At 37.5% G+C, this 26,021-nt stretch overlaps 1 protein-coding gene across 1 annotated transcript; it reads left to right on the top strand.

Annotated features, from left to right (window-relative positions):
* Positions 1-1,048: 1,048 nt before the first annotated feature.
* Positions 1,049-26,021, top strand: LOC127811715 (protein DNA-DAMAGE INDUCIBLE 1). Its single transcript, XM_052351851.1, has 16 exons — positions 1,049-1,326; positions 1,435-1,467; positions 1,578-1,705; positions 2,566-2,674; positions 13,322-13,438; positions 18,306-18,371; positions 19,696-19,758; positions 19,844-19,888; positions 20,168-20,229; positions 21,331-21,424; positions 23,240-23,332; positions 23,418-23,487; positions 23,649-23,719; positions 24,395-24,449; positions 25,437-25,459; positions 25,740-26,021. The coding sequence occupies exons 1-16, from the start codon at positions 1,261-1,263 to the stop codon at positions 25,866-25,868; spliced, it is 1,224 nt and encodes a 407-aa protein (XP_052207811.1). The 5' UTR covers positions 1,049-1,260; the 3' UTR covers positions 25,869-26,021.

Genomic DNA, 26,021 nt, shown 5'->3' with positions numbered 1-26,021 from the left:
AAATTTTTTAAAAATAACATCATTTTATAATTATCAAAATAATATCGTTTTAAAATTTAATTACTTTTAATTATTCTAACTAAAAAACCTAATCAAAAATTAAAAATCTTACTTTTAAGAAAAATTAACTGAATCGAATCTGTTATGGGTATTTATCGCTTCACTCTGTGTGGGCCGAACTTAACATGATGATTTGACCCAAACGTCCGAGGCCCAATAGATCGAACTGAGCTCGTTAAAACGAGCTCGAATAGTGCTGAAGCTCGGGGTCAAACATCGGGGGCAAGCGAGCTCCCAGTAGCATCTCTAACTCTTTGGCATATTCAAATGGCCCCCGGCTACACTCTGGGCGAGTTCCCAGTGACCTTCATAGCTCGTCAGCTTAGCTCGTAAGCTCGCATCACAGAAGAGGCGTGTGTTGCGACATACCGGCAAGCCAAGGGCCGCCTTGACTGGGCCCCTTGGGCCCATTCTCTTGGCCCATCTCACCGGCCTATGCTAGTCCCATCTTGGCTTTCTGGCAACAACATCATTACAGTCGCAACTGGATTTCCAAATATTCTCCTGAAATCCCATTCTCATTAATGACATATCCCATCAGCATGGGAGATCCCATCCTCATTAATGAGGGTCTCGTCGACACCTCGCCGCGGTAGAGACACCATGCCGGCTATTCCATCCCATCACCTCTACACATACGGAGCAGGCAAGAAAGCATTTTGTTGATGTATATATCAACCAACCCTCTTAAGGGCCACGGTATGTACTCTTTACGACTAACCTAAAAACATCCAAGATTTTCGCTTGCTCGTTCACTAACTTGACCTTCGGAGTACCTCGTAGGGACGGGCGGTCGGCTCGACGAAACAAACCAGTTACCTCATTATCCATTTCTCGAATTTACCATACAAGTACGGGTTAACAAATATCTGTCGACCAATTTTGAACGTCGACAGAATTGAACCGAACTAATAAATTTAATCGAAATTGAATCCTTGGATGTTTTCCTTGCAAGGAAATAAACGATCACAAGTAAGCGTCATGTTAAATTGCAATCGACAAGTGTGTCGTGAATAAGTTGAGATCGAATTGGGGCGGACGATCCGAATTCAGAAAAGAAACGGAGTGTTCTTGGATCCGGACACTGGTCAATTCGATCCGAGAATTCTTTGGGAACAAGCCAAGCTATAAGCAGGGCGAGGAGAACCAAAAGACCTCTTTCTACACAAGATTTTAACGAGTCGAATTCAACCGGGGAAGATGAAGATCACTGTAATGACTGCCGATGAGCAGATCGTCACACTAGACGTCGATCGAGACGAATCTGTAAACCCTAGTTGAACTTCTTCTTTCATTCCTAGCTCCATCTATTTAATTCTTCATCCGCGTTTAGCTTTTTACCTGTTTCGACGCAATTTGTTGTCTTGTTGGCAGGTGGAGAACTTGAAAGCTCTGCTCGAGGTCGAGGTGAATTGAAATCCCTTTTATCTGGCTTCTCAATGTCTCTCTCCTTATCTACATTTAAGTTTTATATGAATATAAAGGATTGAGCTTTGTGGAGTTTGTAATGTGAGCAGACGCGAGTGCCGCTTCAGCAACAGCAGCTGCTTTACAACGGGAAGGAGATGAGGAATGCAGAGAAACTGAGTGCTCTTGGTGTTCAGGATGGCGATTTAGTGATGATGGTCTCACTCTCTTCGTCTAGGTATTCCGTTGAACTCTAATAAGCATAATTAATGTTAGGTGACTTGGTGAAACAACGATGATTTTTGTGGTTTCCTCGCAAGCTTGAATATTATGCCATCACAAATTTAGTAAGATGTGTAATATGAAATATGTCAAAAGGAAATTTATTTATTTAGTGGAATAGAATTTCTTAGTAGAATTTGAGGCATGGTTGACACTGCATTTTAAATTAGAGCTAGCATAATTGAAAAGGGGGAAAGCCATAGATCACCGAGCTTGGTTTTGGCACCTTACGCAGTTCATATCCATGTCACTCTAATTTAAAATGATCTCCAGTGTTGTATCTCCATTCTCCAATTTTTTATAAAGTCTCTAACTTTCATTTTCTGTATAAAATCTGAAAACGCGTTCAAGAAGGAGATGTAGATGATTTCTGCAAAAAATTTGGGAAATCGTGTTTTATAAACCTCCAAATTGGTAAGAAAAACTTTAAAAAACTTTTTTTATAAGTTTTCCAGGTTCATTTCAATTTTGGAAAGTTGCATTTTCCAAATCTCCATTTTCTATTTGATTTTTTTTTTTTTGTATTTGAACCAGTTTTCTAATTTCCTCTTTTTGTTAAGTAATTTTCTAGAAAACTAGGGTTGTTTTCCACAACTAAACAGCCCATATGTGTTTCATAATTCTTAAATACCCTGCATTTGAAGCTTTATAAATGTTTCATGTAATACTTGTTGCTATGCCCTCAGTTTGGGATGATTTTATCATCTTACTGTCTTATCCTCATACTTCAGCCTTCAACTTTGGGTTCTGCTTCAAATTTGCATTGAATTGATGTTATGGTTTTGTGCTAATGTATATGCAATAAAATATTTCCAGTGCACCTACCAATGACTTGGGCTTCAATCCAGATGGGTCTGCTATAAACCCTGCAGCTTTCCAGCAGCACATCCGACGTGATTCTAATATGTTGGCGCAACTGTTTCAGGTGGTGAATCACCATTCTTTTAGCTCAACCATCTTGCTAATTTTGTATGAGAAAAGCACTTAGAAATTCAAGTAGTACATTGCACTGTAAAAACTTCACAGCTAGAAAAATGTGCGTTGTTTGAAAATTATAGCTCTGCAGCTTTTACACAGATGTAGGATTGCCCTTGTTGATATAGTACACTTTCAATTTAGTTATTTAGACAATAATTAATACTAGTTTGCAACCAGATAATCCATATATGACCTTGTAGAAATTGTGTTCTCTACTTTTTCTTCTCCCCCGTAACCTAATAATGGGCTTTTTGACTGTTGTCCTTTAACTTGAACTCCTATGCTGAAGTTTGCTCCTTTTGATGGAGAGTGCTGTTCTTAACTTCTTCACTATTTTTGAGTGGAATGACATTTAGACCTGAACTCATGGTCTAACTTATGTGGAATTGAAAATTTGTTCCATGTTTTAGAGAGTGGCATTCTTGCTTAACAAACTTTACCATAAGATGAGACTCATTAGACTAGTGAACTGGTGAATTTTACCAAGGGCCAAGGTCACTAGATCTAGTGATTTTTGGATTCTCTCTTGTAGAGGCAAGTGGCCAAAGCGGGAAAAGGAACGGAAGAATGTATCTTGCTGTTGCTATAATGTGAATTACTTGGGTGAGCTTGACTGTATAATTTTTGAAGGGGTGGATTTTGTCAAGTCTCTCGGATGAGACTTGAATTTATAGAGAATTAGAAGGATCGAGAGAGAGAGAGAGAGAGAGTTTTGGAGGGAGAGTTTGAAAGAAATCGAGAGAGAGAATTGATAGGGAAAGAAAATAGGAGGGAAAGAATTATGATAGTACTTCACATGAATTCCCATGCTCAATCTACTTAGCCTTATATAGGCTCTTCCCTGCGGTTAGCAACATTACCGAGGGGTACAATTGACAATCAACACAGTTGGCTAATGCCATTACATTTCAATTTTTTTTTCAAAAAGTCCCTCGGGTCGTGACATTCCCCTGCCCTTCAAAACCCATTATTGGCCTCAAGAATTTAGAGTAGGCCTGTGGCTTCTTGGAAATTGTTTCAACAGCTTCGGAAGGTACTCCCAAGTGGTATGGTTTGGTTGCAATTGTGACCATTATACCAATACTTGTGTCAGGGGAACTTCACCCTGGTAAATCGCCCTTTTATCTAATATGGCTTTAGGCTCCAAAGCCTCTTCCAGTTCTTCCCTCATAGCTGATAGATGTTGGCTGGTAGTAGCATCAGGTTCATAGATCTCTTCAACAATGAAACATGGAACACTGGGTGTGCATTGACTCCTTGGGGTAATTTCAGTTTATAAGCCACTCTTCCCATCTTTGATTCGATGGTATAGGGCTCGAAGTACTTAAGGTTGAGTTTAGATGTTGGAGTGGTTGTAAAAGATTGTTGTAGGAACCTTTTCACCTTAAGATATACCCCGTCACCTACTTCGAATGCCTTGTCACTCCTTCGCTTGTCAACTTTCTGATTCATCCTATTCTAGGCTGTGGCCAACTCCTTCTTAAGTATAGTTAGTATCTCCTGCCTTTGTTGCAAATATTGTTCTATCATTGCCATGGTTATGGTGGAATTAGATATTGCTAGTAAGATAGGAGGTTTATACCCAAACACTGCTTCAAAGGGACTTCTCTTGATGGAATTGTGAAAGCAGGAGTTATACCACCATTGAGCTAATGACAACCATCAGTTCCAACTTTTTGGCTTAGTGAAGCACATGCACCTTATGTAAGCTTCCAAACACTGGTTGACCCTCTTAATTTGGCCATCAGATTGAGGATGATAAGCAGTAGACATATGTAGCCCTACCCCCAAGTTTTTGAATAATTCTTGCTAGAAATGGCTAGTAAAGATCTTGTCCTTGTTAGACACAATTGATTTGGACACCCCATGAAGTTTTCCTACTGAATCCAAGAATGTCCTTGCCACCTTTTGGGCTAAAAAGGGATGTGTGAGGCTGATGAAGTGGGCAAACTTAGTTAGCCAGTTCAACACTGCTAATATCACATCCTTTACTTCAAATTTAGGTAGCCCCTCCACAAAGTCCATTGAGATTCCTTCCCATGCTTGCTCAGGGATGGCCAATGGTTGTAGTAGGCCCTGGTAGGACACTTGTTCATGTTTATAACGTTGGCATGTTGTATAGAGGACAACACAAACTCAACAACATCTTTCTTTTGTTTTGGCCAGAAGAACAACTGCATCACCTTATGATTTGTAGCTCTTATCCCTGAATGCCCACCCAATGGGGAGCAATGTAAGGTCCTTAGGATCCTTTCCCTCGACTCCTTATCGTCTCCTACCACTAGTCTCCCATTGAATATGATCAAGCCATTGGATAGAGAATATCCATGACTACCTGAAGGCTGAATAGTAAGTTGGGACAGAAGATCCTTTACCCACTTTGTCTAATCATAACTCCTTGCTATCTCCTTTTCCCATTTAGGCACCACTGTTGTGATTGCTTGGCAACTGCCTCTTTCCTCCCTCCTAGATAGAGCATCTACTACTACATTCTCCTTGCCCTTACGGTAAAGGATAGTGTAGTCTAACCCCATTAGCTTAGATACCCCCTTCTTTTCTAATTGAGTTTGCAGTCTTTGTTGTGATAGAAACTGTAGACTTTCATGATTGATTTTAATCACGAAAGGGTTGCCCTCAAGGTAGTGCCTCCATTTATCCACTACTCTTAGCACTGCCATCAGCTCCTTATCATAGACACTTAACCCCAAGTGTCTTGGAGCCAAAGCCTGACTGATGTAGGCTAGAGGTCCACCCTGTTGCATGAGCACTGCTCCTATTTCGTTTTCATTGGCATCAGTCTCCATTAAGAATGTTTTGGAGAAGTCTGGAAGAGCCAATATAGGGGCTTGTGTCATTGCCGTCTTGAGTGCCAAGAAGCATTATTGTTAAAATCCTGATTTTATGTATATGATTTTACGCTTTGAAAACCCCCAAACGATTCAAATCCCATGTAAAATCTAATTTGAGGTAAAATCCTATAAAATCTCGATTTTACGTATATGATTTTATGATTTTACGCTTCAAAACCCCTCAAACGATTTTACGATTTAGAGACACCTCCATTGATTTAAGTTGCAATTTAGAGGATGTTTCAAATGTCTGAATGTCACATAGCATCTGACATTGAAACTTATGCAACGAATTGCTATATTTTGCCTCTGAATTGAAACTTGATTTAACATTGATTGTATAAGTAAATCAAGACAAACAGGTAATTAATTAATGGACCACCCAACCCTGAATCGAGTTTTTACTTGATTTAATCAATGTTAAATCAAGTAAAAATTGTAACTTAAATATGATGGAAGACATTGGAAGCATCCTCTAAAGAATTTTAAGCTATATTTTACCTCTAAATTGCCTATACCAACCTACTAGTTTTTGAGTTATATTTTGGAAACATCATCTTTTGAGCTATAATAAGGAATAATCAGGTTATTAAATGATATTAATTCATTTTCTATAAAATTATATTATTGTAAATATATATTTACAAAAATTAAAGGGTATTTTTAATTATCTCTAAAATCTTACGATTTTACGATTCGATTTTACGGACCCTTTTTCGATCCCACTTAAAATCCCGATTTTAACTACCTTGCCAAAAAGGTTGCCTTAGCTTTAGGGTTCCAGTGGAAGCTATCTTTCTTCAGGAGTTCAATCATGGGCCTACTAATGATTCCATTGTTTCTTATGAACTTCATGTGGTAGCCTGTTAACCCCAAGAATCCTCTAAGTTCTTTCATCGTTAGAGGTCTAGGTCACTCCACCATTGTTGTGACCTATCTAGGGTTTGTCTTAACCCCCTCTCCAGAGATTACATGGCCCAAGTATCCCACCTCCTTCTTAGCAAAAGTACACTTAGATAGCTTAACATATAGCTGGTTAGATTTAAGGATCTCGAATGTGGTTCTGAGGTGGGCTAAATGCTGTTCAAAGCTGGGGCTATATATAAGGATGTCATCAAAGAAGACTAAGATAAACTTCCTCAGATAAGGGTTAAAGATTCGGTTCATTAGGGTTTGAAAAGTAGATGGGGTATTTGTAAGTCCAAAAATCATGACAACAAACTCATATAGCCCTTGATGAGTATGGAAGGCCATTTTGGGTATTAAAGGGTTTCATCCGGATTTGATGATATCCGGATCTCAGGTCTAATTTAGAGAAAATTTTGGCTCCGGATAATTCATCTAGCAAGTCATCAATGAGGGGTATGGGGAATTTATTTTGGATGGCATTAGAGTTGAGTTGACGGTAGTCAACACAAAATCTTCATGATCTATCATTTTTCTTTATAAGTAAGATTGGGGATGCAAATGGGCCTTGACTAGGTTGGATGAAAGAGGTGGCTAGCATGTTTGAGACTTGCTTTTCTATTTCTGCTTTTTGTATGGGTGAATATTTGTAAGCTCGAATATTTATTGGTGTGGTTTTGGGCTTGAGGTGTATGGAGTGGTCCAATGGTCTTTGGGGTGGTAGGGAGTTAGGTTTAATAAAGAAATCCTTAAATTCTTCCAAAAGTAAGTGTAAGCTATCAGGCGTTTGTACCTTAGTATGACTTGAGTTAGTGATCAGGCCTTCAGTTGTTTGAGACTCCTTTTCTTCCTCTTCCATTACTACTCCCTCCCAATCCACTGCATGTATTGAGTATAGCTGTGAAATCTGCCCCCCTTTGTACTATATTAGCTTATGCAATTTCCTTCCCTTAATCATTTTACACTCCCCATGTTCCAAGCTGCCCACCAATGTTAACTTCCTGCCTTCCATCTCCATGGTAACTTCTAGCTTATTAAAATCGAATGTTAGTGGACTGACTATTCTCATCCAGTCAACCCCTAAAACGATGTCACATCCCCCCAGTTCTAGGATTCTTAAGTCAGCTCTGAATTCTTGCCCTTGCATCATCCATCTGAAATCCACACACTTGCAGTGGCTATACATTTTTTGGCCATTAGCTACAGTCACCGATAGTGGGGTGGTGTTTGTCATCTTACACTTCAACTAAGTGGCAGTGGCTTCGTTTAAGAAGCTATGGGTGCTGCCACTATCTATCAGCACCATCAATTTCTTCTTACCCACTTGCCTTTTCACCTTGATGATCTTTCCCGTTGGGCCTCCTCTGAGTGCATGGAAAGATATCTCACCCCCTTCTTGTCCCTGTTCCTCCTCAGTTGAGCTCTCTACCACTTCCCCCCTTTTCTTCTTTCTCATCTTCTTCAATGTCACCTGCTCTGCCCTCATCTTCCCCTTCCATATATAGCAGATGCCTCTTACACTGATGACCAACTATACTTGTCACCACACTTGTAACACAAACCCATTAACATCCTCTGTTCAGAAGGTAAAGACAACCTTCTTGTTGTGGTTGATCATCTAACTAAGTTTGCCCATTTTATAGGGCTAGCTCATCCCTATACAACCTAAGAAGTAGCTAGAGTATTCATGGACCAAGTGGTAGTAGCGTATGGGGTTTTAGAAGCCATAATTTCTAACAGAGATCAGATATTCACGAGCCTCTTTTGGCAGGAGCTTATGAAGACCTTGGGTACTAAACTGAAAATGTCAACTGCCTATCACCCCCAATTGGATGGGCAGATTGAGAGGGTGAATCAAGTTTTGGAGACGTATCTAAGATGCATTTGTATTTTACAGCCAAAGAGTTGGCATAGGTGGGTAGCCTTAGTCCAACAGTGGTATAACTCCAACCACCACTCCTCTTTGAAAATGTCCCCATTTGAAGCATTTTCTGGATACAAATCTCCCCTCTTGTCGGCAATAGGAGGGCAACCTACCACAACCTTGATTGAAGAGTATTTACAGCAAAGGAGGGGGGTGGTTCTACAACAACTCAAGCAAGAGTTGGCGTCAACCTAGAATAGGATGAAGCAATGTGCCGATAGGAGGAGTGACTGGAAGTTTGAAGTGAGAGAGAAGGTATATCTAAAGCTAAGGTACCCTCATCTGAAATCCATGCCCCCAAGGCCAGTGTCTAAGCTTAGCCCAAGATATTTCGGGTTGTATCCTATAACAGTTAAGAGTGGGAAGGGTTGCCTATCGTCTGCAATTACCTGAAGGAACACACATTCATCCAGTGTTCCATGTATCATTGTTGAAGAAATCAACAGGGGCTTAACAAGTGAGTCTTGCATTACCCTCTCTTCCTAAGGAAGTGAATCAAGGCAATGAACAAGAGGCCATATTGGATAGAAGGGTGGTCTACAATCAAGGGGCTCCTCTTATACAAGTTTTGGTGAAATGGCAAAATGGAGCTATGGGAAGCAGCATTTGGGAATACTTGCCGAGTCTCCTTCAGCAATTTCCGGGAGTTGCCAGTCTCCTTAGCATCTCTTGAGGACAAGAAGCTGCTAAGGTAGGGGGAATTGTCATGGATCGGGTCTTATTACAACAATTTTGTTTTTCTTAGTGGCTATAACTCCTTTTGTATTTCCTTTACTATTTGTAGTTTCTATAATTCTTTTTCTTTTACTGTTATAATTGGGGAATATTTCTGTTAGAGAATTAGTAAGAGAGAGGCCACATGCTTGGGTTAGAATAGGACAAAGAAGACATTTGCAATCGTCTAGGGAAGTGATTTGGTGTGGTAGCATCACCCTAAGGTCTTGTAAATACTCCCGAAGGCCCTCGGGGAAGGATTATTGAAAATCAAGAAAGATCTCTTACTTCTCTCTCAATCTCTCTTCCCTCTTTTCAACTCCTTTCTCCCTATTCTTCTTCCCATTTTTCCTATCGTGGACTACTGATTCACACTGAACCAAGAAGGCCGCTATTGTCTTTGCTTGGCAGTGACAATAGGCTTTAGCTCCATCATTTTTGTCTTGGTCATCCATCTTTTAGGGTTCTTAAATTGTTGTTTCCTTCATTATTCAAGAGACAAGATGTTAGAGAATTTCATTGTGATGTGCGTGAGCTTGCAAAACATAGGAGAGTCTCGTTTCCTCTTAATAATAACATAAGTTCTCTTCCATCTACGTTGATTCATAGTGATATATAATGTCCTCCTCTTGTTTCTAATGTCTTAGGGGCTCGATGGTTTGTCTTATCTATGGATGATTACACACGGGTAATTTGAAGTGTGTACAATTTTTCCAATTTTCTATAACATGATTAAAACTCAGTTTGGGGTTGAAATAAAGAGAGTTCGGTCAGACAATGCTAGAGACTATTTTAATCAGTCTTTGTCTGTTTTCTTCCAAAAAAGGAGTATAATCCATGAGTCTTCTTGTGTTCATACCCTTTAGCAAAATGGAGTGATTGAGAGAAAAAATGGTCACATGTTAGCTGTTACAAGCGCTTTTCTCTTTCATAATAACGTTCCTCAACAATATTGGGGAGAAACAGTCTTAATAACTACATATCTTATTAACTGGCTACCTTCTTGAAGCCTTGATTCTCATGGTCCGATTCATCTCCTCACAAAGGCCTTTCCTAGGTTCAAGGCTTCTAATGGTCTCTCCCTCAAAGTTTTTGGCTGTCTAAGTTTTGTTCATATTCACACCCCTAATAAAGATAAATTTGACCATCGGGCTCTCAAATGTATCTTTGTTGGGCATTCCTCCACTCAAAAAGGCTATAAATGCTTTCACCCTCCTACCAAGAGATTTTTTGTTTCAGCTGATGTAAGGTTTGTGGAGGAGAGTTCCCACTTTAACCATCCTTACCCTCAAGGGGAAATTGCCTTCTTGGAAGATAGAGACAGAGACTGAGACTTGTTCCTCCTTGATCTTCCTTGCCTCCGCTAGTCTGTATCTCACAAGACTCACAAAGCATGATACAAGAGAAAAATCTACAACCTTTTTTTGGTCCACTACAGGTGTATTCAAGAAGAAAGGTACCAGTTCTTCCACCTATGTGGGCTACAAGCCTACAATATCTGAACCATGTCTTGAATCTTGCATTCTATTTTTGAATCCAATCCATCCTCCATCAACCTACACCTACACTAATCAACCTGATCTAGTAATCTTGATCTCCCTATTGCCATTAGAAAGGGAACAAGGATTTGTACCAAACACCCTCTCCACTTGTTCATATCCTACTCAAATTTGTCTCCTGGACCTAAAACTTTCCTCACCAACCTAAACACCATTCCAATTCCAAAGATCTTTTCTGAAGCATTAGGTAATGAAAATTGGAAAAGTGCCATGAAGGCAGAGATGGCAACACTAGAGAAGAACCAAACCTAGGAATTGGTTAGGTTGCCAAAGGGAAAGCAACCAATAGGGTGTAAGTGGGTTTTCACTGTGAAATATAGATTTGATAGATCCTTAGAAAGATACAAAGTGAGATTGGTTGCTAAAGGATATATCCAAACATATGAGGTTGATTATCTGGAGACTTTTGTTCCTGTAGTAAAGATGAATACAATAAGGGTGTTACTGTCCTTAGTTGCTAATCTTGCTTGAGAATTGCAACAATTTGATGTAAAAAATGCTTTTCTACACGGTGACTTAGAGGAGGAGATCTATATGGAAGTGTTATCGGGTTTTGGTTTAAAAACTAAGGAAAATGTGGTATGCAGGTTGAAAAAGGCTCTCTATGGACTAAAACAATAATCAAGAGCTCGATTTGGGCGTTTCACAAAAGTGATGCTTGGTATGGGATACAAACAAAGTCAAGGTGATCATACATTGTTTGTACATCATTCGGCCACAGGGGAAGCAACTGCATTACTAGTGTATGTGGATGATATTAGTGTAACCGATAATGATATGGAAGGAATAGAAATGTTGAAAGGATGCCTGATCAATGAGTTTGAAGAACTTAGCAGATTGGAGTATTTTTTGGGAATTGAAGTGGGTCGTTCTAAGGAGGGCATTTTTATATCTTAACAAAAATATATACTTGATCTATTGATTGACACTGGTATGTTGTGTAGCAAGGAAATTGATACTCTTATTGAGCCTAATCATAGGTTTGGTGATGTTCCTGAAGATGGTGCAGTGGACAAAGAATCCTATTAGAAGCTAGTAGGGAGACTCAATTACCTATCACATACACGGCCAGACATTGCTTATGCAGTAAGTGTGGCCAATCAATTTATGCATGGTTCTAAGGAGACTCACCTAAAGGTTGTGCACAGGATCTTACATTATCTCAAAGGGACTCCTGGTAAGGGTATATTATTCAGAAAGGAGGAAGAGTTGTTTCTTGAAGCATATACAGATGCAAATTATGCAAGGTCACTTGTTGATAGAAGGTCTACTTTAGGTTATTGCACATTCCTAATAGGAAATCTTGTGACTTGGAGAAGTAAAAAGAAAAATGTTATGGCTCGGTCCAGTCCTGAAGTAGAATTCAACTGAATGGCCTTAGAAGTATGTGAATTACTATGGATTAAGATCTTATTGGATGACTTAAGGATCAAGTGGACAGCTCCTATAAGACTTTATTGTGACAACAAATTGGCCATTAGTATCGCGCATAATCTAGTTCAACATGATCAAACAAAACATGTTGAACTAGATAGGCATTTCATCAAAGAGATACTAGATAGTGGATTGATATGCACTCCCTTTGTACCTACAAGGGATCAGCTTGCAGACATCCTGACAAAAGGTCTACCTAGCCATGTGTGTTGAAGATTATTGAACAAGATGGGAATGCATGACATACACTCGCCATCTTGAGGGGGAGTGTTAGAAATACCCGAGAGATTACTATCCATATTCGGGGATCGATATGGATTGAATTTAGTTGATTTGTCTTTCTATATTTCTTCTTATTGTATACTATATTGTAAATATTTCCTAATCTAGATTAGGATACTGTCTAATTAGGAAACTGCCTAGATGGGAGAATAGGTTGTATATATATTTCTTGTAATTTTTCAATGAAAGGGTGATTGAATTTTCCATCATTTTGACAAATACCTTTTTATTGAAGCTATTATTTTTTTATTCATAAACATGATGTTCATTCACTGTATGATATTTACACTGTGAATGCTTCTATTACCATTTTATACCTTTTGTTTTAAGCTATTAAAGTTTCCTGTTGAAGAGTCTTAGGTCCTGTATGTGCTAGACTTGTTAGTACATGTAAAGTGTACATTATTCCCTGTATGATATTTACACTGTGAGTGCTTCTATTGCCATTTCATACCTTTTGTTTTAAGCTATTAAAATTTCCTATTGAAGGGGCTTACGTCCTGTATGTGCTAGACTTGTTAGTACAAGTAAAGCTGTACATAATTCGTATAATTCAAAAACTATACTTTTAATTGTTCTTGCGATATGGATGGCTATAAAAATTCTTAATTGCATAAAAGTTGTTGTCTCAACATATTTGTGAAGATCTCTGGATTATATTTTGCTGCCCTTAGCTGCTACATTACAAAAACAGATTTTATACTATTCCACTTTTGGCATATCATGTTACAAGGTTCTCTTTTCTGGTAAACAATTCTGCAGTATAGCTTTGGCTGATATTTACTGTAACTGTTTTTTATGGCTGGTCTGGTATATGCTTCTTGCTGCCCTTCTCCATGTTGGCTTAAATTCTTCTTCTTCTTGTTCTTCTCCCCCCCCTCGAGCTATTGAGTTCTTTAACTCTGCAATTGTTATTCTTGAACTAGAGGGATCCTGAACTCGCTCAAGTTCTTGTCGGAAATGATCTCAATAGGCTGCAGGATCTTTTGCGGCAGCGTCATCGCCAAAGATCTGAATTACGACGTCAACAAGAAGAGGAGCTAGTAAGTAGCATCTGTTTCTGATATTCCATCCTCAATCCCTACTACTTGTAGAATCTTCCGTGTTAGCTTACGTCTTATTAGATTAATTACTGCTTCACTATTTGTAACTTTTTATATGATAATTTGTAACTATTATTATTTCAAAATTAGCTGTCACTTACGATAATGAGAATATCTTAACTTATTACTTGTGCATTAAATTCTATGAAGTGCAAGCCTTTATGAGCTTAAGCGAAGTCTGCATGCGTTTTCAATTCTTCTTTTAATGTATCTCAAGATGCATCCATCATGTGAAGGGCTATTTGCGGTTGCTATGTGCATAAATAAATAGGTATTGAACTTTTCCTCATGGTCTTTTTGTTTGTTGACCTTGCAATTCACATAAGGTTAATAGTGGTTTCATGAAGATTTTCTTTAATCCTCTTAAATTATCTTGTGAGGCTTCCAGATTAGTGAGTGAAATCGTTTTTCTCCCTGTTGAGAGTAAAATAATAGTATTAAAGATAAAATTGACCCTCTATCTAACAGCTTAAGTTTTTAGATCATATGGTGGTTAACAATTCAACATGAAATGAGAGTAAGCAAAATGTCATGAACCTAAGGATTTCCCAATGATAGATTAGTAAATAATAGTAGGAGTTTACATTTCCTCTTGTATTTTTTGTTATAGGCTTTGTCTTTAGCTAATAGGCAGTTGGGTTGTTTGTTACAATGCACATGGGTGCAAGTGGGAGGCTGTTAGGCACAACTGAGAATGGAAGATTTTTATACTTGAATTGATAAACAAATATCTCATCTCTCTCTAGATTTCTCTTCTCCCAATCTCCCTCTCATTTCTCTCTACTACTCTCCCTCATTTCTATCTAAATTCTTCCCTAATTCTGTCCAATTTCCCTCTCCCATCATTCTGTTCTTGATCTTACTTCAATCGGATCCTTCTGATTCCCAATCTAACCCTAGGCTAAACCCTAGATTCATGAGAAATTAGTATCAGAGCCAATGATTCTTGGCTGTGATTTCAATTGATTTTGACGAGTCAAAGGTGATTTTCAGTGCTTCTGGCGAGAAGGATTGGCGCTAATGATTCTTGGTGATTGGTAGGCGAAGCTGGTTCCATAATTGGGTCGGACTTGAATTTTGAAGGCGACAGTCCTCAACTGTTGAAGTGGTTCTGGATGATTCAAGAAGCGGACGTTGGAGGTGTTGGACGGTGATTGGGTGAAGCGGATAGTGATTAGTGTTGGTATCAGGACTCGGCGAAATTGGAAGGCGATTGTTGAGTCAATTCGATTCCGGTGACGATTCGAAATTGAACGTTGTTGTTCTGACGATTCAGAAATTGAAGAGTATTGGAGGGACGCTTTGCTACAAGAATGTGATTGGAAGAGACACGACGTGGAAGCAGACTAGGCGAGTCTTTCGATTCACTTTTGGTGGACTTGGAGGCGCGGAATAGGTGGGCGAGCGTTGAACCCCAACGATTTCAATTGAGATTCCGATGAGTAAGGAAGGCTGTCGATTACGAATCAGTTGCAAGTGGAGAAGCCGAGCAAAGTAATTTCGGCTCGGAATTGAAGACGACACAAGCCAGGAGAGTGCCGACGGTGATACCGAGTTGAATTTGAAGTCAAATTAGAGTGGCGCAATAAGTATTGGATTGAAAACAGAGTGACTGTGAAGGTGGAAGCGTGAATCGCTTTCAGATTAGGTTGTCAACTTTGAAGGTGAAACAAAGCGACTATTGAAGGTGGAACAATAGGGTGATTTGTTGTTGTTTTCCGAGTTGTTGTAATCGATCAAGAAGGCAAGGCGAGTGTAGGAGACTTTTGCAACAAGTGAGCCAGAAGGTGGAATCAGATCCGTTGCCTAGCTATTCATTTTGTTGGAGAATTGATGATCGCTAACTATGGTGAGGCGATTGCTTGTCCTGGGTGACTGTTGTGAAGCGGAAGAGCAGGTTGATTGCGGCTATTTTCCGAGGTTGGGCAGTGTGGGTCAGCAAGTTGAAGCATAACATTCCAACAAGTTTAGGTGGTCTCGGTTGTTGAAATTGAGACCGATCATAACCGGAAGGGAGAAGCAACTCTCAAGTTGGAAGTTGTCGTTGGTTTTGTCAGAAATTTTAGACAACAACTAATCCAATAGATTTGGCGAAATTCCTTATCAAATATTGAATTGTGTTGATGCGATTTTAATTTAGAGCAGAATAGCTTACGGAAGGGGGGATTCGTCATGTATAGAACTCTTGCTACTTGGACTTTGAAGTATACTGTTTGTGAAAAATGGGCCATGGAGAGTAGTGCACGCATGAGACCATTGGAGTCTCAATTGCAGCAAAAGAATGCTACAATTTCAGTAGGATGTCCCGCGCGTGAGGCCATGGGGATCAGTGCATACATAAAACATATGAGATCGCAATTGCAACAGAAGAATGCTGCAATTTCAATTGGAGACAAACATCATGAGGAGTTTGGCCAGAAGCCTCAGACATGGGAAAAGAAGTTTTGAGAATGAGATCAACCACTTGGACAAGGAAACAAGAAGTGTGGTACATGATACAAGCAAGGAATTTTGCGGCATGTTACACGAGCAGTTGCAAGAGTTTGTGATAATACTAACTAAGAAGTATCACTACACTTTTCTCGTTGAATTCTTTGATGATTATCATGTAAGTTTTAATAAAGAGTAATTTCTTAAAATGGACCAGCCGAAGGAGAAGTCAAGATGGTGGGAAGGGATTCATTGCTTACCTCTAATGTGGAGTGAAAAAAGTATACTGATTTCGGCGGAATTGAAAAGGAAGGGGACTCTAAGAACAATGCTGGCAGCAACAACAAAAATTTTGAGGGTTTGATTTGGGGTGTTTGGACAAAAAGAGAATTAAAGGAACACTTTGATTCCTTTGGAAAGGAGGTTGTTGATGAGGATGATCCAGATGATAATTATGGAAGTCCAAAACAAGAGATGCTTGAGGCATTCAATCAGTTGACAGGAATGACAAGAGACACCAAGGAATTTCTGGAATTGGAGAGGGATTTTGCTGCAGTGATTGAGAAGTTAGAAGAAGAAATAATACCTTAGGATACACCTACTGAAAGGATGGAAGAGGAAAGTGGGGAAGTATTTGATGAAGTGATAGAGGAAGTCAAGGCCGACACATTACCCTTGATGGTTAGTACATGGGCTGGGGGATTGGGTGGCATTTTGGATCAGAACTCGGTTATAAACCATGTTGGGGGTGAGGGTCTTGATGGAGGCCATGTTTTATCCATTGGAGAATCTATGGAACGTTCTCATCCCTCTCAATGCAATCAAAATGTTCGGACAGGAGGGGTAATTGTAGGGATGGACACAGAAACAACATTGGAGGATAAATTTGTGGAAGATAAATCTGGGGTGTATGGCAATGATCAGGAAACAACTTTGAAGAAGGAGTTTCCTACTGTTGTAATTGTTCAAATTCTAGTTGGTGAGCTGTAATGTCAAGGCGGTTTTTGGTTGGCAAAGAAGATTGAGTCCCTTACTATCAATGGAAATGGCATGATTGGGCATGTATCCTCGGCAGAAACATCTTCTAACGTTGTGAAGGTGTGTGGATTGGGTAAGGAATTTCAGAGACAACTGGTAACTTGTGGGAAGCTAAGGGAGATAGTTGAAGAAGTCAAAGGTTTGGTAGTGAGGAACAAAACTACAGCTACTCTATTGGTTCTTGCTCCAGTTGGAAAATCCAAGTTGTTGTTTATTGCAGGGTGGGATGAACCACTGGCTGATTGTGCTCTTAAAGTGGAAACCAATCTTGATTGGACAGCTATTGTAGAATGTGAGTATATTGAACTTAAACTCTATCAGGTTACTCCTATTGAAGTTCTAGGCCAAATTATGACTGGGATTGATCTTGGACACTTAAGAATGAGGAAGAAGAAGAGTCCTAGAAGGAGAAAGAAAGAAAGAAAAAAAAATCAGATAGACAATGCGGAAATTGGATGAAGCAATGGCTACTTGTTGCAAGTTCTTAAAGACAAAAACTCTCAAGAAAGGGGGAATTGTCATGACCCTAAGGATTTCCCTAGGATAGATTAGTTAATATAATAGGAGTTTACATTTCTTTTTGTATTTTCTATTATAGGCTTTGTCTTTAGCTAATAGGCAGTTGGGCTATTTGTTACAATGCAAATGGGTGCAAGTGGGAGGCTGTTAGGCTATATATATAAGCCACAACCGAGGATGGAAGATTTTTATGCTTGAATTGATAAACAAATGTCTCATTTCTCTCTCTAGATTTCTCTCTCGTTTCTCTCTACGACTCTCCCTCATTTCTATCTAAATTCTTTCCCAATTCTGTCCAATTTCCCTCTCCCATCTTTCTGTTCTTGATCTTACTTCAACCGGATCCTTTCGATTCCCAATTTAACCCTAGGCTAAACCCTAGGTTCATGACACAAAAGTCCTTAGTTCAAATCTCACCACCAACCCAATATTTAAATTTTTGCACTTGGTTGGACTAGTTATCAATGAAGTCTGGCCGCACTTGAGGGGGCGTGTTAAGAGTAAAATAATAGTATAAAAGTTAAAGTTCACCCTCTATCTAACAACTTAAGCTTTTAGATTAGATGATGCTTAATAATTCAACACCCCCCTTCATTTCTTAGCAGTATATCCCTTGTATTGTACTTTGTAAATAACCTATTAATGAAAGATATATCATCTTAGTGAAGTGTTTATAAGACATTATTTTGATATCAAAAGATTGAACAACCTATTTAAAATATATTCAATCTGTACAAACTAACTTGTCTCTAGAGGTTAGTTATAATTGTTTACTCTTACATGGCTGATTCACGTATGTTGACTTTATTCTACAACACAGGCACTTCTCACTGCAGATCCCTTTGATGTGGAAGCACAGAAAAAAATTGAAGCTGCAATTCGCCAGGTTGGTGGTTGTTATTTATTTATTTTTTCTCCATGGAATATCTTGGCCATTTTGGTGAGATGCTTACAGTTTAAGAGCATCAGGTGAGTTTTATCCCCAACTTGATGGGGATAAGCAAGTAAAATTTTACAAGAGTTATAGAAGGATAAGGAGAAAGGAGTCTAATAATCTAGGACTTGGAATCTATTTAGGATTTTCTGTTTTGTAGTAGTATTTAGACTATCTTTGAATTATTTTGCTATTATTTTCTTTTCTGAGCTGGATTATACTATACGTTGTATTTATAATTATAGGAGAGTATAGAAATTAAAACTTAGTTTCGTTGATTTTACATAAAATACAGATTGCATATTAACTTTCTCTCCCCTTGTTCTTCCTCTTCTCTCTCTCTCCCTCTCATCTTTTATTCTTGTCCTGCTGGACCTGCTGCATGACAAGATGCAGAACCAACTCTATTTTGAAATAAATATGAAAAACTTATATTTGACAATAGAAAGTGGCTTGATAATGTGATCTTGGCAGAACAGGTACATTGTCCACCAATCCATGGTCACTTATATTGTGTTTTGTTTGTGTTTTCCGTACTAATAACAAATACTTAGATTTGTACTTTTCATGAGCTCTTTGGCCCATGCTATTTCTTTCTCACTCATTTTGAGATTCCTCAATCTGTGCTTAATGCAAAGGCTAATTTTTGTTTATGAAGACCAAAAAGGAAGGCATGATTTAATAAACAAATTTAAATTTACTTGGATAATTGCATACAATTCATGAAAGAGGTACAGGCAAGATAACCTTTGTGTCACTTCTAGCAACCCAACCATGAGACAATAAAATGCAGGCATGTCCTTGGTATGTAAAACTTGAAGTTTTGATATTAAAAGTTTAGTGTTTATTCTCCATTTCTTTTTACACAAGCATCTTGGATGAATTCAATCTCTTGGAAGTGTGTTGCAACTCGATTTTGATGTGCTGAACATCTAGCCTTGTCGTGCTTGACATTTTTCCCTATATTCTCAAGATAGCAGGCCATTATTGGTATTAAGAATTGCTTTGCCAAAGTATTTATGTTCAACGTGTCCTGCAAACTCAGAGTGGTAGAAAACCATTTGTGAGAAAAAAGTTTTGTCAAATTGTTCATGAATTACTTAGTTGATACTGGCTTTGTTGATTATCTTGCTAGCTATTTCTTTACCGGCTGCACCTACTAATTTTTCCTCATAGAATTAATTTATTCTTCAGTGACCATTTTTATTTAAGGGAAAAAAAATCTTCTAATAGCCATATTATCTGGACATTTGCAATTTTGCCACATGGTTTGCAGAAAGGAATTGATGAGAACTGGGCAGCTGCCTTAGAATACAATCCTGAAGGTTTTGCAAGGGTGGTATGTATGATTCCCCCTATGTTTTAAAATTTTATTTATTTATCATGGTAAACAAATTTTAAACTCTTATGCAACTTCTTCTCAGGTGATGTTGTATGTTGACATGGAAGTTAATGGTGTCCCATTGAAGGTACTGGCAAGATACTATGGAGGGTTTGCCTCGGTGCTTAAATTTTTCTTGCTGGACATTTTTTACTATTGTGGAACGTGGTTTCGTAGCTCTTAGTATATTTGTTATAAATACTTCTCTTTAACTTTTTCCCCCCTTTTCTTTTGTGTAATCAAAGGCAGTAGGGTCACAGTTCAAGTTCTGGAAATTTGAGTCAGGCACTTTGAGCAGTCTTTCACTTGTAATGTTGCTTTATATAATTATGCACCTTTTGTGTTCTTCTTCCACTTCCATTTTTAGGCATTTGTTGATAGTGGAGCTCAGTCAACAATCATATCTAAAAGCTGTGCTGAGCGCTGTGGGTGAGTGCTATAATGATTATGTCATTTTTGTTTTTATAGTGGTTGTTCCATGATTTTGATAAAGAGCATAGTTAAATGTTATGATTGAGCTCATTTGTTTGGACATATATATCCACAAAGACCTCCATGTACGCATTGTACATGCAAGATAACATACTAACTCTTCCATTTCTGCCTTTTGCATTAGTATCTCTTTGTTCATGCAGTTTAACTTGGATGATTTTATGGTTTGCAATAGCTACTGATGATTTAAAATAAGAATGGCAATGTGGTGTGGATATGAATAGCAGAATGAATGACAACAAGGATGGTTATGGAAGTATCTGCATCACCCATTTTCGTTACATAAAATAAAGTTCTTTTAAGATCAGTGGTTATGACTCATAGCTAATGTGAAATATCTTTTCCTAGATGGACTCTCAATTTTATCTAATTCGAGATAGGGTCTGGTTTACAAGAATGTGGGTACTATGACATTATCAACATATGTAATTTGAAAGATGTTGGCCTCAATAAGGTATGAATAGATATGTCGCCACAATTTGGCATTATGAGTTTGAATCAATAGACATCTATCCTTACGAGATGTAGCTGCCTATGTTGTCTGACCTCCCTTGATCCCTGATGGTGGGAATCCCAAACAATGCCTTTTTCTATTCCTTCCCTTTGCACTGGTTATTGTATCTTTACCTTGTTATATAATTGAATGCCATATTTGATTGATAACATTATTTTATTTTGAGAATTAAATTTGTTTTTTAAATAAAAGACCCAGTAGATTTAGGCTGCACAGGCTTTCTAAAATGGAATAAAGAGGGACAACTATCGGTTAAAACAAACTTCATCTACAAAAAATATAGAAATTAGTTGATGAAATCCATGAGCTCCTATGAGGGGTGCTTTTATGTTTTCATGGTCCTGATAACTTAACTTGAATGTTTTTCCTGTGCACTTTAGAGTAATTATCATGCTTGTCATTCTCAATTTTGGTGTTTGTCTAAACTATCTTATATTTAAATACCTAACTACTGCAATAAACAAAGTTTATATTTAAGATCCAAGTAAAGGAAGGTTTATGATAGCTGATTTGTCTTCTGCCAGATTGTTGAGACTTTTAGATCAACGTTATAAGGGCATAGCTCATGGGGTTGGTCAGTCAGAGATACTAGGCCGGATACATGTTGCCCCGATCAAGGTATGCATCTATTGTCTGCCAGTGAAAATTGCCTGCTGCCTCTATTTATGTGTGCATGTGCATCCCTGCTGATTTATGGGGATAAGCTGAAAGGTTTGGTGTCTTTTTTATTGCATTAATACAGTGCCGAAGTGCATTTGCACATGGATATAGGACTGCAGGTTTACACCTATTGTGCTCTGATTTTTCACTTCTCCCATCTGAAATTTGGATTTGAATTTATTACTGGAAAGGAATAAAAAATAAAAAGGGAATTGGAGCCACATTTTTATGGATAACCATATACAGAATGGATTCTTGGACAATTTTCATTCTTTTTATCTCATTTCCCCAGCCCAGACAAGAAAGAAATTTAGCTCTTTTTTTTTCAATTCCATTTTGTTTTCATTTTTAATGATAATCCCATGAATTCTTCTTCTGTCCCATTTATAAATCATCGCTGATGGTTGGACTTTCTGCTCTTTCTCTATATTCCATGCTTATTTGTGTTTTTGTTGCCTGCATGTAACTAGGCAAGACATAATGATCTGCTTATCTTCATTTCAGTAACAAGGATTAATATACTATGTTGAAAGTTGGGATATCATGTCTACACCTAACCTAATATCTCATGTGCATAAGATATATTTCCCAGGATAAGGACTCTTCAGGAAAAAGGTATAAATTGACATATTATCTTTTATAGTTTACGTCTAAATGATCAAAATATCCTCATAAGTTCATATCGGTGTGTGTATGCTACATTATTTACATTATGATATTTATTGGACGTATTATTATATTATATTTACATAAATTGGAAAATAACATTTGAATGCAAAAATATAACCTAAAATATACAATATAACGATATGTCATATATTATATTATTATTCACGATATTAAGATATAATCTCTTTATATTAACATTATAAATATCTAATTATGGATGGCCAGGTTGTGTGGTGTTGGGTCACTATAAAATAAACCCTGACAAGGTGGCCTTGAGTCACTTCATACCCTTTCTTACCCAACAAAAATATAAATAAATAATTATGATGATAAATTTAGAGTTTATTTAACTATGATATTATATTAACTGCATGTTATAAGATAATATTATAGATCATTATTTGAATCATGGTACTGCTGTGATTACATCTTAAAAACTATAGAATATTATAGCATTACTTTTATGAAGTAAAATGATAATAATTTTTATGCTTTTATTTTGGTAATATATAGAAAAACACATATGAGCATGATTGTTATAAATATATCTTGATAATATGTTACATAATATTAAAACATGTTACTATAGAACAGTGAAATAATTATATGCAAAGTAATTTTGAGCAAGTATTTTAGCTATATTAAGATATATTATTCCATGAGTAAGAACAGTTATATTTAAAGTAATTGTGCATACTTATAATAGCATATCTCTTCATGTGTAAAATAAACATATGCTACTAGTACATAATATTCAACATATTAATGCCATAGGCCAATTTATTGTTTTACTTTTATTTCTTTTTCAGGTGCATTTAAACATTTTTAACCTTTATTCTACATCTTATTCCATGCTGACCAAACATGGGGGGGGAAAAAAAAGTCAACATGGTATATTTCTGTGTATATCATTGCCAGGGAGATACCAGGAGATTGTATCCCTTCATATGCTGTTCTGTCTTGAACCAACCATACACTACGGAATATATAACCAGTCTCTCATATTGGTTTTGAAGAATATTTTTTTTTATTTTTTGGGTACATCTAAGATGTTTCATCTCTGTTTATGTGCTGACATTTAATCTTTTTTAAAATCAATTTTAGATTGGGAGTGTATTTTACCCATGTTCCTTCTTGGTTCTGGATTCTCCCAATATGGATTTCCTTTTTGGGCTGGATATGCTTCGTAAACACCAGGTGACATACATGATTTTCCAGTGGCTTAAATCAATAATTTTTTGTTGAAATTTATTGGTTATTACTAAATCGCTAGTGGCTGCAGTGCATAATAGATCTGAAGGAGAACGTCTTGAGAGTTGGTGGAGGAGAGGTTTCCGTACCATTTTTGCACGGTTAGTTCTGTGTTTCCGGCACTTGCTGTATTACTTTGGAGTTATTGCACTTACTAGTTGCTTATTCCAACCTAATTGCTAGGTTTATCTTTCGACAACTTTGGACTCTGTTATGAAAATATTTTAATCGATCAAAAGCTTAGAATCTCAACTTACTGCAGAAAAGGATATTCCGCCTAGTTATCTGGATGAGGAGAGATATTCAAAACAAGCTTCTAGCTCAGGAGCCCAAGTAAGGATATTATTTTCCTTGTGTTTCTAGTAAACGGATATGTAACTAGTGCATCTCATGGCTGTTTAATGCATTTTTCTGTATTGCCCTTTATTTGGATTTTTAGGGTGTTTACTTAGTGCTCAAAGAGGAATGTTTGGTACATAACTGAACAGAACTAGAATTCACAGAGTAATTGCATTGCTAAACATTGTTGTCAATCTCATTGCATGCAGCTTTTTTCCTTTCTGTTTTGGAGAGCCGTGGAACATTGATTATTTATGGGAATGAAATTTTATATGAAAATAACTTAGCAAAAAAAAAAAAAAAAAGTACTATGAAAATAGAGGACCTCAAACCCCAAGTGAAGAGTTTGAGGAATGCCTGGGAAGTTTCTTTGTGTAAAAAATAGGACTCTGTTTTCAACATCTCTGATAATGCTTTAATTGATTGGTGTCAGTGATCCTTCCTCATGCATAAAATGATCTGTCAGTTAAGATTCTCTGGGTTTTTGAAAAATTTCAAAATTTTTATGGTGTCTACCGTCATGGTACCATTTCTACATTTCTTCTGCTTATTTTTGAAGTTTAAGGTTGTGAACCTGTGCTAGTTTTGCATGCTAAAGTCCTATATTTTTGAGAATCTGCTAATTTTGTGGTTGAGTTAACATGATTTTATTCTTGTATGATTCTTCAGGCTACACCTGAAACAAGACAGAATAGCAATGCTCAAACTGTGGGTCAGCCTTCTGGTTAGTTCCTCATAAGCTTTTGTGGCATGCATGCTTTAGCATAATTAATAACACACCTTATTTCAGAAAAGAAAATGTTTCACTATACCTTCTAAAGAAGTAAATTTATTTCATTGTGCCCTCTTAAGCTTGATTTTGCAAATACCACATGGATGAGCTCTTTTTGAGTTGGTAATGTTAAGACCAAGACCAAGGTTTCAGCATTTGTTCTAACCATCTGAAATTCAATTCTGGTTTAACATTCCTCTTAAATCTTTTAAAAATCTTGCGTCTTGCAGAAGGGGTGTTCAGGATATCTTTTAGGTTCCCTTTTGTTTCCTCGTATAGCTTGTCTGACAAGGATATCTCCTTCATAGTCCTTGTGAAGAAGCTTTTTTTTCACATTTTCTTCTTGGTGTTTTAGCTACTTGAAGTAGTTTAATCTTCCTTGTTTTAAATTGTAGTCTCCTTTATTTAATCTGTTTGTTTTGTTCTATATTCTCTGTTGAACTCTATATTCGACATGGCGATGTTTTAACGCCAAAGCATTTTTATTTTACTGATATTGATGATGTATTTTTGATAAGTAATAGCATTAAAAAAAATGTATCCAGGGGGTAGCCCGGTGTACAAAAAGAATCCTAAGGGTAACTTTACATGCCATGCATATGAGGGAGCTCTAAAATCATCCAAAGTTGGGATTGTGACTCTCAACTCCCAACTATACAATCCTAACCTCAAAAGATCTATTTCTCTTTTTTCAGACTATCCTAGAAAGTATAAGCATCCACTTTGAGATATTGGGCTCCACTAGCCCTTTCTAGGTTGCAGTGGTTTCTTTTGTAAAACAGCAAACACCATATAGCATTACAGGGGACTTTTTTTCTTTAATGTGTATAACGTACATTCCAATCACCAATCAAATTACATATCAATCACTCATAATTTATACATTCTGAGAATATTCTCTCGTAAATGGACTCACTTTTCTTCTGTCATGTCTTGCAGGTAGTGCCCCTAATTCAACACAGGTGATTTTTACATATCTCATCATGCTGCACATGTTTTGAAAAATCTCGAGTCATATTCTTCAATCTTTATAATTGCTGCATTTTGGTTCATTTTCTTCGCCTTTTTTCTCCTTTTCCCAAGTACTGTACAGTCATTATAGTGCATATTTTCATTAGCCAGCAGGTGTCTTTTTGTGTTCACTGAATCTGTGAGTGCCACACACACACACAGTTTGATTAGTTTGGTGTTTTTATGAGAGCACCATCTTATATTTATTTCTTTTCATTTAAATGGGTGCAGGGACCTGAATTTGAAGCCAAAGTCGCAAAACTTGTGGAGTTGGGGTTCGGAAGAGAGGCAGTGATACAGGCTCTAAAATTTTTTGATGGCAATGAAGAGCAGGCTGCTAGTTATCTTTTTGGGGGCTGAAGATGGTCTCTTCCTCTTTTCTCATGATTTTTTTTCTTTTTGGTCATTTTATGGGACTATATCATGAATTTCGACTATAAAGAGAGAGAAAGAGGGCTTGCTGTGTAACTCAGAAAACTGTAATGTATTTTCCTACATTCTTTGGGCCTGAAA

The sequence above is a fragment of the Diospyros lotus genome, chromosome 10 (assembly GCF_014633365.1).
Source record: "Diospyros lotus cultivar Yz01 chromosome 10, ASM1463336v1, whole genome shotgun sequence".
Taxonomy (NCBI): Eukaryota; Viridiplantae; Streptophyta; class Magnoliopsida; order Ericales; family Ebenaceae; genus Diospyros; species Diospyros lotus.
Note: the sequence above shows the minus strand (reverse complement) of the source record. Positions and strands in the feature narration are given on the sequence as shown.

Coding starts and splice junctions, on each gene's coding strand:
- LOC127811715 (XM_052351851.1), top strand. CDS start 1,261: ATGAAGATCACTGTAATGACTGCCGATGAGCAGATCGTCACACTAGAC. Junction 1,468..1,577: donor AAGCTCTGCTCGAGGTCGAG/GTGAATTGAAAT, acceptor TAATGTGAGCAG/ACGCGAGTGCCGCTTCAGCA. Junction 23,333..23,417: donor ATATGCTTCGTAAACACCAG/GTGACATACATG, acceptor TAGTGGCTGCAG/TGCATAATAGATCTGAAGGA.